This window comes from Balaenoptera acutorostrata, chromosome 1 (genome assembly GCF_949987535.1).
Source record: "Balaenoptera acutorostrata chromosome 1, mBalAcu1.1, whole genome shotgun sequence".
Lineage (NCBI taxonomy): Eukaryota > Metazoa > Chordata > Mammalia > Artiodactyla > Balaenopteridae > Balaenoptera > Balaenoptera acutorostrata.
In genome coordinates, this window is record NC_080064.1 from 51,608,869 (window position 1) to 51,625,010 (window position 16,142).

Sequence of the window (16,142 nt, forward strand, 5' to 3'; positions counted from 1 at the left end):
GTTCACCAGTTTCTATTTTAGCATCTCCAGTCATGAAGAACTCTCTCTCATAAGATATCTAACCCTTGTAGATATACAGTATAAAGTATTGCCCATATTTGATTTCTTAGTTTACCCTTATAACTAATATCCCCTAGGTCATACTCTTGTATTCCATTCTGCATGATATACTCAATCATTCACTTATTAATTCAAAAATATTTTTTGAGTATCTATCACATGCCAGTCACTATATTCTGAGAATACAATGATAAGTAAAGCAATACCATCCCTATCTTCATGGATTTTGCATTGTTTAAGCAAGGATTTGGGTGTAATTCATACTTGAGTAACTGGAAGAGGAGAGAATTAATAACAGAGCAAATAGAATTAAAAAAAAAAGATAACCCAGGCTCTAAAATGTAGCTTGCTCAAAACTATAATAAAATGTTTATGTAGAAGGCAGCTGACATGCCTTTGAGGGTCACTTAGAAAATGAAATATGGGGAGAATTTTTCCTTTGAGAAAGCAATGAAAAAATTTGCTTAGAGCATCTAAATGGCTCCTTAGAGATCTGGCTGAGTTATGGCCAGTGACATAAAGGAATCCCCAGCAAACAGGGCTATATGTTTAGCTGAAGGCAAATTTTGTTAGATGCTAGACTTTCCATTGTGCAGATATTGATTCCAGAACATAGTGTAAATAGGGCTATGGTCCAGTCCTGAAGTAGCACCTGCTTAGACAGGGTCTCAGAGGATTCACCGGGAAGATCCAGTTCTATCATAATAGATAAGAAGCAGGCCTGGGGAAAGCTTGAACAGAGGCTGCTGGGAACATACCTTTCCCAGGGAAAGACTGACCAATCTCTAAGCGCTTATTGTAAGCTTGAACCTTTACATAGTTATCTCAGATAATCCTCACAACAGTTCTCTGAAAGAAGAGTATTATCCCTCTATTATAGATGAAGTAGACCAAGTCTCTTGGAAGATAACTTATAAGCTGAGGAGTTGGAATTCTCACCCATGTGTATCTGACTCCTAATGCTATGCATTTTCCTTTACATCATGCTGTTCTCTTCACATTTCTATGAAGGCAACTGGCAGATTCCTTGAAACTCTGAGTTGAGATTCAAGAAGAGGCAGGTTGAAGCTAGAGAAACTTAAGTTTCAGGGCCCTTCATTTGCATAGGACCCATTCAAGGTCTTGAGGGGCCTTAGCAATAAGGTCATATATTTTTATAAACATTGCAACACTGACATATTTGCATATTCTTTTTCTTAAAGAGTGCCTCCATAATTATAAAAAGTCTTTGCCTCCATAAAATCTGTTCTAAAGCTATTTAGAGAACAGTCACTCCTTCAACAAATTTATCTCGAATGCCTAATACATGCCAGGGACTGTGCTAAAGTGCTGTTGATACAGCAATGAATAACTTAGAACAAAGATCCCTGTCCTCATGGAACTGACAGCCTACAGGCCACATGCATTGTCAGAGTCCTGTCAGGAAAGGCATGCCACACATTAAATGGATAATTTGAAGAAAATGTAATAAAGGGGCTATTTACCAAGATGTGGTTGGGTGTAGGTAAACTGGAAAGAATGGTACAGTGTTCTCTGGTTAGTAACAGGAAAGCACTAGCCTGATGGACAAGGGTAGGGAATGGTTACTAACTATGTACAGAGATAGTTGTGTGAAGAGAACTGCCTGATAGGGGATGAAACCTTTAGTTGATGGCAACTAACCAATCATAATGGGAGGGAGGAGGGCAATAAACAGCCTCCTTTCTCTTGTCCTCTGTGTTCTTGCTAGTATTACCCATTGATCAAACCCAGCTGGAAGTTAGAAAGCAGGTTATTCCATTCGTATATTCATACGGATCAGCCTCCTGGATGATGTGATACAGAATAGTAGAAAGTGGATATGGAGGAGAAACAGATGATATACATCATATACATCATATATATTCAGTTCAAGCCTTAGAGCTCTGGTGAGGATGTAGTCTGGGGAAAAGGGTTACATCAAGTAGAATGCCAGTTCTCTAGTATTGATATTGTTTAGGAGAATAACATAATACTATTAATAATAAGAGAACATACTTATTGACAGCATACTCAGTTGTAGACATGACCTGAGAGTTTGCAGCATCTGATACCACATAAGTTCTCTCCTTTAAACAATATTCTAAAGGATTCTAGAAGGTGGTTTTTTGCCAACTTTGAAGTATTTTCCATCAATATAGGAAGAGTTAAACTTCCTGAGGGATCCTTTCATATCTCTCTATGTTTTATATCTTAGGGTCTGTAGAACAAAAAAGAAAAACCATTGGGTAACTGTATATATGAAGAATTCACATTCAGTCAGCCATAGTGAGGATCATAAAAGACTGAGAGGGCTTCCCTGGTGGCGCAGTGGTTGAGAATCTGCCTGCCAATGCAGGGGACACGGGTTCGAGCCCTGGTCTGGGAAGATCCCACATGCCACGGAGCAACTGGGCCCGTGAGCCACAATTACTGAGCCTGCGCGTCTGGAGCCTGTGCTCCGCAACAAGAGAGGCCGCGACAGTGAGAGGCCCGCGCACCGCGATGAAGAGTGGCCCCCACTTGCCGCAACTAGAGAAAGCCCTCGCACAGAAACGAAGACTCAACACAGTCATAAATAAATAAATAAAAGAACGTGAAAAAAAAAAATAAAAGACTGAGAATCACTAACTCCTGAATCAAAATGGATACTCTTTTGCAAATGCCTTAGTTACCCCCTGATTCTCTCTCAGATTGGGTACTTGTTAAAGGTCCATTGGACCTAGGAGGCAGAATGTGAAAGACACAAGGCATTGAATAGCTCCCATTTCCTTCTTAAAACATTCTCAAGCAGAAAGGCTATTCCCAAAGAGAACCAAAAAGGACTGACCTATGTATGAGAATGAATTGATTTGTCCACCTAAGAGACATGTTTCAAATCACTCATGCCACTAAGATTGGATATGCAAATGAGTTCTTTCAGAATTCCTCAAAGTTTCCCAAAGTAAACTTGGAAAAGTTCACAAAGTTAACAATGACTTTTTCCACATCCGTGACATCAAACATACATTAACCGTTACTTAATATCCAGAAAGTCTAATCTTTGTTGGAGTAAATGAGGTACCTAAAAATACCAGGGAAATCTAGACCCCAAATTATGCTTTGAATTAAAGAATTATTAAGCTGTAAATTGTACTTACAAATTATTCATTGAATGCCTTCATTTGACAGATGAGAAAATTGTGACCTAGAAAAGGAAAATGACTTGTTCAAGGTTACAACATGAGTTAGTGGCAGAGTTGTAATCTGTAGCTTTTGTGTCCGGTCTCTGGGCCTATGGTCCTTACAGTTACATTATACTGGCTTTCAGAGACATAGACAGGAAGACCAGCGGTCTGAGAGTCCCTGAAGTTTACTCACTCAGTCCATGAGAGAAAGAATGTTCATCATTTCTCCAATAACACAGAGAGAAAAATCCAGTGTTAAAGAACTCAATTGGAGAAAAACTATAGGAGAAAGGAAAGTGCCTAAAATAGTCTCATCTGTCTACACTTTCAAAAGGAGAGTTTTACCTGTGCAATCTTGTTTGACATCACCAGGTCGTTAGCTTCATGGAATGTGAGCAGGGCAGTCGCTTCTGAGACTACCGGTGGGTAAATGATCGTACCTCTAAGATATGTTAAGAAATTTAATCAGTATATCATACTGTACAACACTAGATTAAATGAAAAATGAATAAGTGGAGTCCATGCTCTGATAATTGCTGGACAACTTCATTCTTCAAGAGTCATTCAACTGACCCACACAACTGATGCTCTACTCCTTTTCTTGAGCAGGCATGGAAAACTTGAGACTTCTGTGTTCAGACTCCCAGCTTTCCCAAGACTCCACTATCTGAATTTAGTTTTCGATAAAACAAGAAAATTAAGCTGTGCCCTCTTTTGAAGCACCATCTTTCCATTTAACTGGATCTGGTCCAAATGAGTTTACCTGAGCTGTGATATAGTCACACTTTCCAAGAAGCCATTGATTCTACTAGCTGTTATCTGCCTAACATCAATTGCCACCTGAGGCACAAATAATATGGACTTTTTGTCTGATGTCACCAGGGATGAGAAACACTTACTTCCTTTCATTGACAGCTAATATCTTGCTCTTTATATTTTGTTATTTTTGTTGACCAGGGGGTCATTTTCTATTCCCATGGAGTTCTCCAAGAATGTCCCTGACCACTTATTCTTCCAACAGTCAACACTCCCAATGTATTTTCAGTTGGTTGGTGTTGACAAAGCCAACTTATATATTAGAAATGTTGAATCTTGAAACAGATTAAATGGTACAAGAATACTGCCAGAATGGAGAACTGGTGAGCTCCCCTTCTACTTCAGATTGTTATTCTCTTTCTCATTTTGCCTAAACATTAGTAACTTATAGAAATATTCTGGGTTAGCTAGGAAGTTTCTCAAGACCTTAGAGAATGACATTTCTATATTTTGAGGGAGAAAAATAATGCCCTTCTTAGTACACTTTATTTTGAGCCTATGCCAGTTATCTGTTCATTTCCAGTTCTGTTCATGACATAGAAAATCATCCATGCATCCATGCTCTGGACTACAGGCCATGATGAATATCAAAGTTCAGGCTTATTTTTCTATGACTATTAACCAAGGATTGAAGCATATCAACTAAGATAAAATCAGGAAAAAAGGTTGCTTTCAATAGGGAAATTTGGCCCATGGTAGGTAAATAATGAATCCAGTGTGAGTCACTTGTCATATAAGGCTACAAATAGACAATCTGACATTTGTCTTTTTATACATTTAGAAGGAAAAGAAATATATCCTGGAAATCTATGAACATTGATATGCTACACCATCAAAAATCCTTTGAAGGTACCTAAGTTACCCTAGATGACCGTAAAAGTTCAACTATGCCCAACTCATGTATTAAACTCACAGCATTCTGAAGGCTCATCTTTTAGCCATGAATTTATACAATTTTCAATATTAATATTCACTACCAGGGAAGAGCTATGAGAAAGATTGTGAAGGCCTACTCAAATACAGTTTAATAAATTTAATTTGTACTTGACATACAATCAAAACTTCAAATGAGGTGAACCAAGAGCAATGAGAAATGACAGATGGAAAAGTATATGAAACTTTTTGGACTGATTGATTAATTGACTTATTGCATCATCCAATAAGTACTAACTGAATGCTTACCAAGTTTGATATACTACATCCATTGGGTGACTAAAACATATGGTCTGTGCTCTTACAGAATACACAATGCAGTAGTCTTTAGATAGCACTTGTAACAACAGTATGAAAGTATATATCCATGAGGGAACTATATGCTTTCTTGACCATACTTCTAGGTAAAAAAAAAATACTTTTGGTATGAGCCCAGAGGTCCCTCAAGAGGGAGTACTCCCTAAGCTATCCCTTTGCTTCTAGTTTACATCAAATGCTGGCTTTGTTTTATATTTTATTAAAAAAAAATTTTTAATACATCTTTATTGGAGTATAATTGCTTCACAATGCTGTTAGTTTCTGTTGTACAACAAAGTGAATGAGCCATATTCATACATATACCCCCATATCCCCTCCCTCTTGAGCCTCCCTCCTACCCTCCCTATCCTACCCCTCTAGGTCAAGGCAAAGCACCGAGCTGATCTCCCTGTGCTATGCTACTGCTTCCCACTAGCTATCTGTTTTACATTTGGTAGTGTATATATGTCAATGCTACTCTCACTTTGCCCCAGCTTCCCCCTCCCCACTGTGTCCTCAAGTCCATTCTCTACATCTACGTCTTTATACCTGCCCTGCCACTAGGTTCATCAGCACATTTTTTTCTTTTTTTTTTAGGTTTCATATATATGCGTTAGCATACCATATTCTTCTCTTTCTGACTTACTTCACTCTGTATGACACACTGTAGGTCCATCCACCTCACTATAAATAACTCAATTTCATTTCTTTTTATGGCTGAGTAATATTCCATTGTATATATGTGACACATATTCTTTATCCTTTCGTCTGTTGATGGACATTTAGGTTGCTTCCATGTCCTGGCTATTGTAAATAGTGCTACAATGAACATTGTGGTACATGACTCCTTTTGAATTACGGTTTTCTCAGGGTATATGCCCAGTAGTGGGATTTCTGGGTCATATGGTAGTTCTATTTTTAGTTTTTTAAGGAACCTCCACACTGTTTTTCATAGCAGCTGTATCAATTCACATTCTAACCAACAGTACCAGGAGGGTTCCCTTTTTACCACACCCTCTCTAGCATTTGTTGTTTGTAGATTTTCTGATGACGCCCATTCTAACTGGTGTGAGGTGGTACCTCATTGTAGTTTTGGTTTCCATTTCTTTAATAATTAGTGATGTTAAGCAGCTTTTCCTGTGCTTCTTGGCTATCTGTATGTCTTCTTTGGAGAAATGTCTCTTTAGGTCTTCTGCCCATTTTTGGATTGGGTTGTTTGTTTTTTTAATATTGAGCTGCATGAGCTGTTTATATATGTTGGAGATTAATCCTTGGACTGTTGATTCATTTGCAAATATATTCTCCCATTCTGAGGGTTGTCTTTTCATCTTGTTTATGGTTTCCTTTGCTGTGCAAAAGCTTTTAAGTTTCATTAGGTCCCATTCGTTTATTTTTGTTTTTATTTCCATTACTCTAGGAGGTGGATCAAAAAAGATCTTGCTGTGAGTTACGTCAAAGAGTGTTCTTCATATGTTTTCCTCTAAGAGTTTTATAGTGTCCGGTCTTACATTTAGGTTTCTAATCCACTTTGAGTTTATTTTTGTGTATGGTGTTAGGGAGTGTTCTAATTTCATTTCATTCTTCTATATGTAGCTGTCCAGTTTTCCCAGCACCAATTATTGAAGAGACTGTCTTTTCTCCATTGTATATCCTTGCCTCCTTTGTCATAGATTAGTTGACCATAGGTGTGTGGGTTTATCTCTGGGCTTTCTATCTTGTTCCATTGATCTATGTTTCTGTTTTTGGGCCAGTACCATATTGTCTTGATTACTGTAGCTTTGTAGTATAGTCTGAAGGCAGGGAGTCTGATTCCTCCAGCTCCGTTTTTTTCCCACAAGACTGCTTTGGCTATTCGGGGTCTTTTGTGTCCCCATACAAAGTTTAAGATTTTTTGTTCTAGTTCTGTAAAAAATGCCATTGGTAATTTGATAGGGATTGCATTGAATCTGTAGATTGCTTTGGGTAGTATAGTCATTTTCACAATATTGATTCTTCCAATCCAAGAACATGGTATATCTCTCCAGATGTTGGTATCATCCTTAATTTCTTTCATCAGTGTCTTATAGTTTTCTGCATACAGGTCTTTTGTCTCCCTAAGTTCGTTTATTCCTAGGTATTTTATTCTTTTTGTTGCAATGGTAAATGGGAGTCTTTCCTTAATTTCTCTTTCTGATTTTTCATCCTTAGTGTACAGGAATGCGAGAGATTTCTGTGCATTAATTTTGTATCCTGCAACTTTACCAAATTCATTGATTAGCTCTAGTAGTTTTCTAGTGGCATCTTTAGGATTCTCTATGTATAGTATCATGTCATCTGCAAACAGTGACAGTTTTACTTCTTCTTTTCCAATTTGTATTCCTTTTATTTCTTTTCCTTCTCTGATTGCTGTGGCTAGGACTTCCAAAACTATGTTGAATAATAGTGGTGAGAGTGGACATCCTTGTCTTGTTCCTGATCTTACAGGAAATGCTTTCAGTGTTTCACCATTGAGAATGATGTTTGCTGTGCGTTTGTCATATGTGGCCTTTATTGTGTTGAGGTAGGTTCCCTCTATGCCCACTTTCTGGAGAGTTTTTGTCATAGATAGGTGTTGAATTTTGTCAAAAGCTTTTTCTGAATCTATTGAGATGATCATATAGTTTTTCTCCTTCAATTTGTTAATATGATGTATCACATTGATTGATTTGCGTATATTGAAGAATCCTTGCATCCCTGGGATAAATCCCACTTGATCGTGGTGTATGATCCTTTTAATGTGTTGTTGGATTCTGTTTGCTAGTATTTTGTTGAGGATTTTTGCATCTATGTTCATCAGTGATACTGGCCTGTAATTTTCTATTTTTGTAGTATCTTTGTCTAGTTTTGGTATCAGGGTGATGGTGGCCTCATAGAATGAGCTTGAGAGTGTTCCTTCCTCTGCAATTTTTTGGAAGAGTTTGAGAAGGATGGGTGTTAGCTTTTCTCTAAATGTTTCATAGAATTCACCTGTGAAGCCATCTGGTCCTGGACTTCTGTTTGTTGGAAGATTTTTAATCACAGTTTCGATTTCATTACTTGTGATTGGTCTGTTTATATTTATTATTTCTTCCTGGTTCAGTCTTGGAAGGTTATACCTTTCTAAGAATTTGTCCATTTCTTCCACGTTGTCCAGTTTATTGGCTTAGAGTTGCTTATAGTAGTCTCTTAGGATGCTTTGTATTTCTTCAGTGTCTGTTGTAGCTTCTCCTTTTTCATTTCTAATTTTATGGATTTGAGTCCTCTCCCTCTTTTTCTTGATGAGTCTGGCTAATGGTTTATCAATTTTGTTTATCTTCTCCAAGAACCAGCTTTTGGTTTTATTGATCTTTGCTATTGTTTTCTTTGTTTCTATTTCATTTACTTCTGCTCTGATCTTTATGATTTTTTTCCTTTTGCTAACTTTGGATTTTGTTTGTTCTTCTTTCTCTAGTTCCTTTAGGTGTAAGCTTAGATTGTTTGAGATTTTTCTTGTTTCTTGAGGTAGGCTTGTATAGCTATAAACTTCCCTCTTAGAACTGCTTTTCTGCATCCCATAGATTTTGGGTCATCCTGTTTTCATTGTCATTTGTCTCTAGGTATTTTTTATTTCCTCTTTGATTTCTTCAGTGATCTCTTGGTTATTTAGTAACGTATTGTTTAGCCTCCATGTTTTTGTGTTTTTTACGTTTTTTTCCCTGTAATTCATTTCTAATGTCATAGCATTGTGGTCAGAAAAGATGCTTGATATGATTTCAATTTTCTTAAATTTACTGAGGCTTGATTTTTGACCCAAGATGTGATCTATCCTGGGGAATGTTCCATGCGCACTTGAGAAGAAAGTGTAATCTGCTGTTTTTGGATGGAATGTCCTATAAATATCAATTAAATCTATCTGGTCTATTGTGTCATTTAAAGCTTCTGTTTCCTTATTAATTTTCTGTTTTGATAATCTGTCGATTGGTGTACTTGAGGTGTTAAAGTCCCCCACTATTACTGTGTTACTGTCGATTTCCTCTTTTATAGCTGTTAACAGTTGCCTTATGTATTGTGATGCCCCTATGTTGGGTGCATATATATTTATAATTGTTATATCTTCTTCTTGGATTGATCCTTTGATCATTATGTAGTGTTCTTCCTTTTTTCTTCTAACATTCTTTATTTTAAAGTCTATTTTATCTGATATGAGTATTGCTACTCCAGCTTTCTTTTGATTTCCATTTGCATGAAATATCTTTTTCCATCCCCACACTTTCAGTCTGTATGTGTCCCTAGGTCTGAAATGCGTCTCCTGTAGACAGCATATATATGGGTCTTGTTTTTGTATCCATTCAGCAAGCCTGTGTCTTTTGGTTGGAGTATTTAATCCATTCACGTTTAAGGTAATTATCAATATATATGTTCCTATGACCATTTTCTTAATTGTTTTGGGTTTGTTTTTGTAGGTCCTTTTCTTCTCTTGTGTTTCCCACTTAAAGAAGTTCCTTTAGCATTTGTTGTACAGCTGGTTTGGTGGTGCTGAATTCTCTTAGCTTTTACTTGTCTGTAAAGCTTTTGATTTCTTCATCGAATCTGAATGACATCCTTGCTGCGTAGAGTAATCTTGATTGTAGGTTCTTCCCTTTCATCACTTTAAGTATATCGTGCCACTCCCTTCTGGCTTGTAGAGTTTCTGCTGAGAAATCAGCTGTTAACCTTATGGGAGTTCCCTTGTATGTTATTCGTCGTTTTTCCCTTGCTGCTTTCAATAATTTTTCTTTGTCTTTAATTTTTGCCAATTTGATTACTATGTGTCTCGGCGTGTTTCTCCTTTGGTTTATCCTGTATGGGACTCGCTGCGCTTCCTGGACTTAGGTTGCTACTTCCTTTCCCATGTTCGGGAGGTTTTCAACCATAATCTCTTCAAATATTTTCTCAGTCCTTTCTCTCTCTCTTCTCCTTCCGGGACCCCTATAATGCGAATATTGTTGCATTTAATGTTGTCCCAGAGGTCTCTTAGGCTGTCTTCATTTCTTTTCATTCTTTTTTCTTTATTCTGTTCCGCAGCAGTGAATTCCACCATTCTGTCTTCCAGGTCACTTATCCGTTCTTCTGCCTCAGTTATTCTGCTATTGATTCCTTCTATTGTATTTTTCATTTCAGTTATTGTATTGTTCATCTCTGTTTGTTTTTTCTTTAATTCTTCTAGGTCTTTGTTAAACATTTCTTGCATCTTCTCGATTTTTGCCTCCATTCTTTTTCCAAGGTCTTGGATCATCTTCACTATCATTAATCTGAAATCTCTTTCTGGAAGGTTGCCTATCTCCACTTCATTTAGTTGTTTTTCTGGGGTTTTATCTTGTTCCTTCATCTGGTACATAACCCTCTGCCTTTTCATGTTTCCTATCTTTCTGTGAATGTTCTGTTTTTCTATCTTAAGATTGCTTTGGCTATTTGGGGTCCTTTGCATTTCCATATGAATTGTAAAATTGTTTGTTCTAATTCTGTGTAGAATGCCATTGGTAGTTTGACAGGGATTGCATTGAATCTGTAGATTGCTTTGTGTAGTGTAGTCGTTTTCACAATATTGATTCTTCCAATCTGAGAACATGGTATATTTCTCCATCTGTTTATGTCATCTATGAATTCTTTCATCAGTGTTTTATAGTTTTCTGACTAGAAGTCTTTCACCTCCTTACGTAGGTTTACTTCTAGGTATTTTATTCTTTTTGTTGCAATGGTAAATGGGATTGTTTCCTTAATTTCTCTTTCTGATCTTTTGTTGCTAGTATATAGGAATACAAGACATTTCTGTGCATTAATTTTGTATCCTGCAACCTTACCAAATTCATTGATTAGTTCTAGTAGTTTTCTGGTAGCATCTTTAGGATTATCTATGTATAGTATCCATGTCATCTGAAAAGAGTGACAGGTTTACTTCTTCTTTTCCAATTTGTTTTCCTTTTATTTTTTTTCTTCTCTGATTGCCATGGGTAGAACTTTTAAAACTATGTTGAATAAAAGTGGTGAGAATGGACATCCTTGTCTTGTTCCCAATCTAAGTGGAAATGCTTTCAGTTTTTCACCATTGAGTATGATGTTTGCTGTGGTTTGTCATATCTGGTCTTTATTATGTTGAGGTAGGTTCCCTCTATGCCCACTTTCTGGAGAGTTTTTATCATAAATGGGTGTTGAATTTTGTCAAAAGCTTTTTCTGAATCTATTGAGATGATCATATGGTTTTTCTCCTTCAATTTGTTAATATGGTGTATCACATTGATTGATTTGCATATATTGAAGAATCCTTGCATCCCTGGGATAAATCCCACTTGATCATGGTGTATGATCCTTTTAATGTGTTTGTTGGATTCTGTTTGCTAGTATTTGTTCAGGACTTTTGCATCTATGTTTATCAGTGATACTGGTCTATACTTTTCTTTTGTTGTGATATGTTTTTCTGGTTTTTGTATCAGGGTGATGGTGGTTTTGTAGAATGAATTTGGGAGTATTCCTCACTCTTCAATTTTTTGGAAGAGTTTGAGAAGCATCAGTGTTAGCTCTTCTCTAAATGTTTGATAGAATTCACCTGTGAAGCCATCTGGTCCTTGACCTTTGTTTGTTGGAAAATTTTAAATTACAGTTTCAATTTCATTACTTGTGATAGGTCTGTTTATATTTTCTATTTCTTCCTGGTTCAGTCTTGGAAAATTGTACCTTTCCAAGAATTTGTCCATTTCTTCATGGTTGTCCATTTTATTGGCATATAGTTATTTGTAGTAGTTTGTTATAATTCTTTGTATTTCTGCAGTGTCATTTCTCCTTTTTCATTTCTAATTTTATTGATTTGCATCCTCTCCCTTTTTTTCTTGATGAGTCTGGCTAATGGCTTATCAATTTTGTTTATCTTCTTCAAGAATCAGCTTTTAGTGTTTTTTGATCTTTGCTATTGTTTTCTTCATTTCTGTTTCATTTATGTCTGCTCTGGTCTTTATGATTTCTTTCTTTCTACTGACTTTGGGTGTTGTTTGTTCTTCTTTCTCTAGTTGCTTTAGGTATAGAGTTAGATTATTTTGTGAGATTTTTCTTGTTTCTCGAGGTGAGATTGAATTGCTATATACTTCCCTCTTAGAACTGCTTTTGCTGCCTCCCATAGGTTTTGGGTCGTCGTGTTTCATTGTCATTTGTTTCTATGTGTTTTTAATTTTCTTCTTTGATTTCTTCACCGATCTCTTGGTTATTTAGTAATGCAGTGTTTAGCTTCCATGTATTTGTGTTTTTTACATTTTTTTTGTAATTGATTTCCAATCTTATAGTGTTGTGGTCAGAAAAGGTGCCTGATATAATTTCAATTTTCTTAAGTTTTCCAAGGCTTGATTTGTGACCCAAGGTGTAATCTATCCTGGAGACTGTTCCGTGTGCACTTGAGAAGAAAGTGTAGTCTACCACTTTCGGGTGGAATGTTCTATAACTATTAATTAAAACTCTCTGGTGTATTGTGTCATTTAAAACTTATGTTTCCATATTTATTTTCTGTTTAGATGATCTGTCCATTAGTATAAGTGGGGTGTTAAAATCCCCTACTATTATTTTGTTACTGTCAATTTCCCCTTTCATGGTTGTTAGCATTTGCCTTATGTATTGAGATGCTCCTATGTTGAGTGCATAAACATTTATAATTGTTATATCTTCTCTTGGATTGATCCCTTAATAATTATGTAGTGTTCTTCCTTGTCTCTTGTAACATTCTTTATTTTAAAGTCTATTTTCTCTGCTATGAGTATTGCTCCTGCAGCTTTCTTTTGATTTCCATTTGCATGGAATATTTTTTTCCATCCCCTCACTTTCAGTCTGTATGTGTCCCTAGGTCTAAAGTGGGTCTCCTGTAGACAGCACATATATGGGCCTTGTTTTTGTATCCATTCAGCCAGTCTGTGTCTTTTGGTTGGGGCATTTAATCCATTTACATTTAAGGTTATTATCGATAAGTATGTTCCTATTATCATTTTCTTAATTGTTTTGGGTTTGTTTTTTTGGGTCTTTTTCTTCTCTTGTGTTTCCCGCTTAGAGAAGTTTGTTTAACATTTGTTGTAAAGCTGGTTTGTTGGTGTTGAATTCTCTTAGCTTTTGCTTGTCTGAAAAGCTTTTGATTTCTCTGTCAAATCTGAATGAGATCCTTGCTGAGTAGAGTAATCTTGGTTGTAGGTTTTACTGTTCCATCACTTTAAGTATATACTGCCACTCCCTTCTGGCCTGCAGAGTTTCTGCTGAAAAATCAGCTGATAACCTTATGGCGATTCCTTTGTATGTTATTTTTTGTTTTTCCCTTGCTACTTTTAAGATTTTTTATTTGAATTTAATTTTTGTTAATTTGATTAATATGTGTCTTGATCTGTTTCTCCTGGAGTTTGTCCTATATGGGACTCTCTGTGTTTCCTGGACTTGGGTGACTATTTCTTTTCCCATATTAGGGAAGTTTTCCACTATAATCTCTTCAAATATTTTTTCAGACCCTTTTTTTCCCTCTTCTTCTTCTGGGACCCCTGTAATTTGAATGTTCGTGTGTTTAGTGTTGTCCCAGAGGTCTCTGAGATTGTCTTCAATTCTTTTCATTATTTTTTATTTTTTTAATATTTTTTAAAATTTATTTTTTTTATTTAGTTATTTTTGGCTGTGTTGGGTGTTTGTTTCTGCATGTGGGCTTTCTCAAGTTGCACAGCACAGGGGCTACTCTTCGTTGCGGCATGCAGGCCTCCCTCTGTGGTGCCCCCCCCCATTGCGGAGCACAGGCTCCAGGCGCTCAGGTCCCAGTAGTTGTGGCTCGTGGGTTCTAGAGAGCAGGCCCAGCTGCTGTGGCGCACGGGCTTAGCTGCTCCATGGCATGTGGGATCCTCCCAGACCAGGGCTCGAACCTGTGTCCCCCATGTTAGCAGGCGATTGTCAACCCCTGTGCCAACAGGGAAGCCCCATTCTTTTTTCTTCATTCTGCTCCTTGGCAGTTTTTTCCACCATTTTGTCTTCCAGCTCACTTATTCGTTTTTCTGCCTCAGTTATTTTGTTATTGTTTCCTTCTAGTGTATTTTTCATTTCAGTTATTGTGTTGTTCATTTCTGTTTATTTGTTCTTTAGTTCTTCTAAGACTTTGTTAAACATTTCTTGTATTTTTTTCAATCTGTGCCTCCATTCTATTTCCAAGATTCTGGATTATCTTTACTATCATTACTCTGAATTCTTTTTCAGGTAGATTGCCTATTTCCTCTTCATTTATTTGGTCTTGTAGGTTTTTACTTTGCTCCTTCATCTGTGACATATTTTTTTGCCATCTCATTTTTTTTTTTTTAATGGGTCAGATTGTGTTCCTGTTGTACTGGTTGTTTGGCCTGAGGCTTCCAACACTGGAGTTTGCAGGTTGTTGGATAGAGCTGGGTCTTGGTGCTGGGATGAGGACCTCCGGGAGACCTCACTCTGATGAATATTCCCTGGGGTAAGAGGTTCTCTGTTAGTTCAGTGGTTCAGACTCAGAGCTCCCACCACAGGATCTTTGGCCCCACCCCTGGCTCATGAACCAAGATCCTGCAAGCTGTGCATGGTGGCAAAAAAAAAAAAAAAAAAAAAGGTGAACAATAACAAAGAGTAAAAAATAAAATTAGACTAGGAAACTAACAGATATGTTAGAAAGAATATAAAAATAAAAATTTAGATGAAACAACAACCGGAAGGTAAAACAGAACCACAATAGTGAAAAAGAGAAGAAGATAAAAAAAAAAAAAAGAAAAAAAGAAGGTGGAAAAGACCTTGGCTGTGGAGGGTGGGGCCTAAGCAGGGGCAGGTTTTGGATGGTGGGCAGGGCCTATGCTTAGGACCCACAGGGCTGGAAAAGGCCCTGGGGGCGTGTGGGGGGTTGGGGCTCAGGCTCAACTGAACAGAAGGGGCCCAGGCATGCCTCTGGTCTCAGAGGTTGGGGGACCCTGCATGGGAGCCCAGCAGGCTTCCTGGGCCCGAGTTGGCAGGGCAAATGCACTCTGCTACTCTCCCACTCCTCTTGTCCTGGAGGGCCCCTCTCACCTGCCTGTCGTGTTCTCCGCTGTCCTCCCTCTTATGCCCCCAGGGCCACACGGCCTGGAGGCATCCTCTGAGGGCGTAGGACCTGGCCTGAGAGCTGGGCAAACTTCCCAGGCTGATTGGGCATGGGAAAACGTTGCCACACTCCCTCTGATCTGAGCCCATGAGGGTCCCTTCAGGTGTAGGAACACCCCCCACTGCCAGCCACCCCTCAGAGGTGCCAGTCCTGTCCAGCCTCCACTTCTCCTCTGCCCTCAGTCCCCCCATGTCCTGCCAGTTTGCTTGCAGGTTCTTCCCATCTCCTTGGGCATCGAGGTCCTCCACCAGCATCTGGCAGGTGCCCTAGTTGTGGGGAGATACGAACTCTGTGTCTTCCTATGCCTCCATCTTGACTCCACCCCTGGCTTTGTTTTAAAGATAAAAAATATACACCAGCTTTTAAATAAATTTTATTTTTTGTATGTTGATTTTCATGTCATTGCTGTTTCATTGTAGAAGGAATTTATTTTATGGTAGAATTATGTAAAATATATTGTAATTTTTATTTCTTGATTTTTAAAATAATCATGGATATCTAAACATATTTTCATATCAATCAGATGACAATTCCCAAGCATTCTCTATGAATGTTTGGTTCTATTGGTTCTTTCTTCCCCAATCTTCTCCACATAATATTAATTACTCACAATATCTTATTTAAGAGTCAGCTTGACATGTCTGTCTATTTTATTTCATGAACTCTTACTGTTATATATGGCTTCCAAACATTTGGTCACTTTCAACATTAGATATTTTTGCAAACAGGGTCCTGTGGCTCATATTTGCTATAGAAGTTGATCT

The 16,142-nt window shown here is 37.6% G+C and overlaps 1 protein-coding gene across 1 annotated transcript in view; it reads right to left on the reverse strand.

Moving 5' to 3' along the window:
* The window catches only part of C1H1orf87 (chromosome 1 C1orf87 homolog), a 160,647-nt gene extending 145,015 nt beyond the window's left edge, over window positions 1-15,632 (reverse strand). The window contains 1 exon segment of the mRNA XM_057547167.1: window positions 15,306-15,632. Within this exon segment, the coding sequence (XP_057403150.1) occupies window positions 15,306-15,632 (327 nt within the window).
* Window positions 15,633-16,142: the final 510 nt, after the last annotated feature.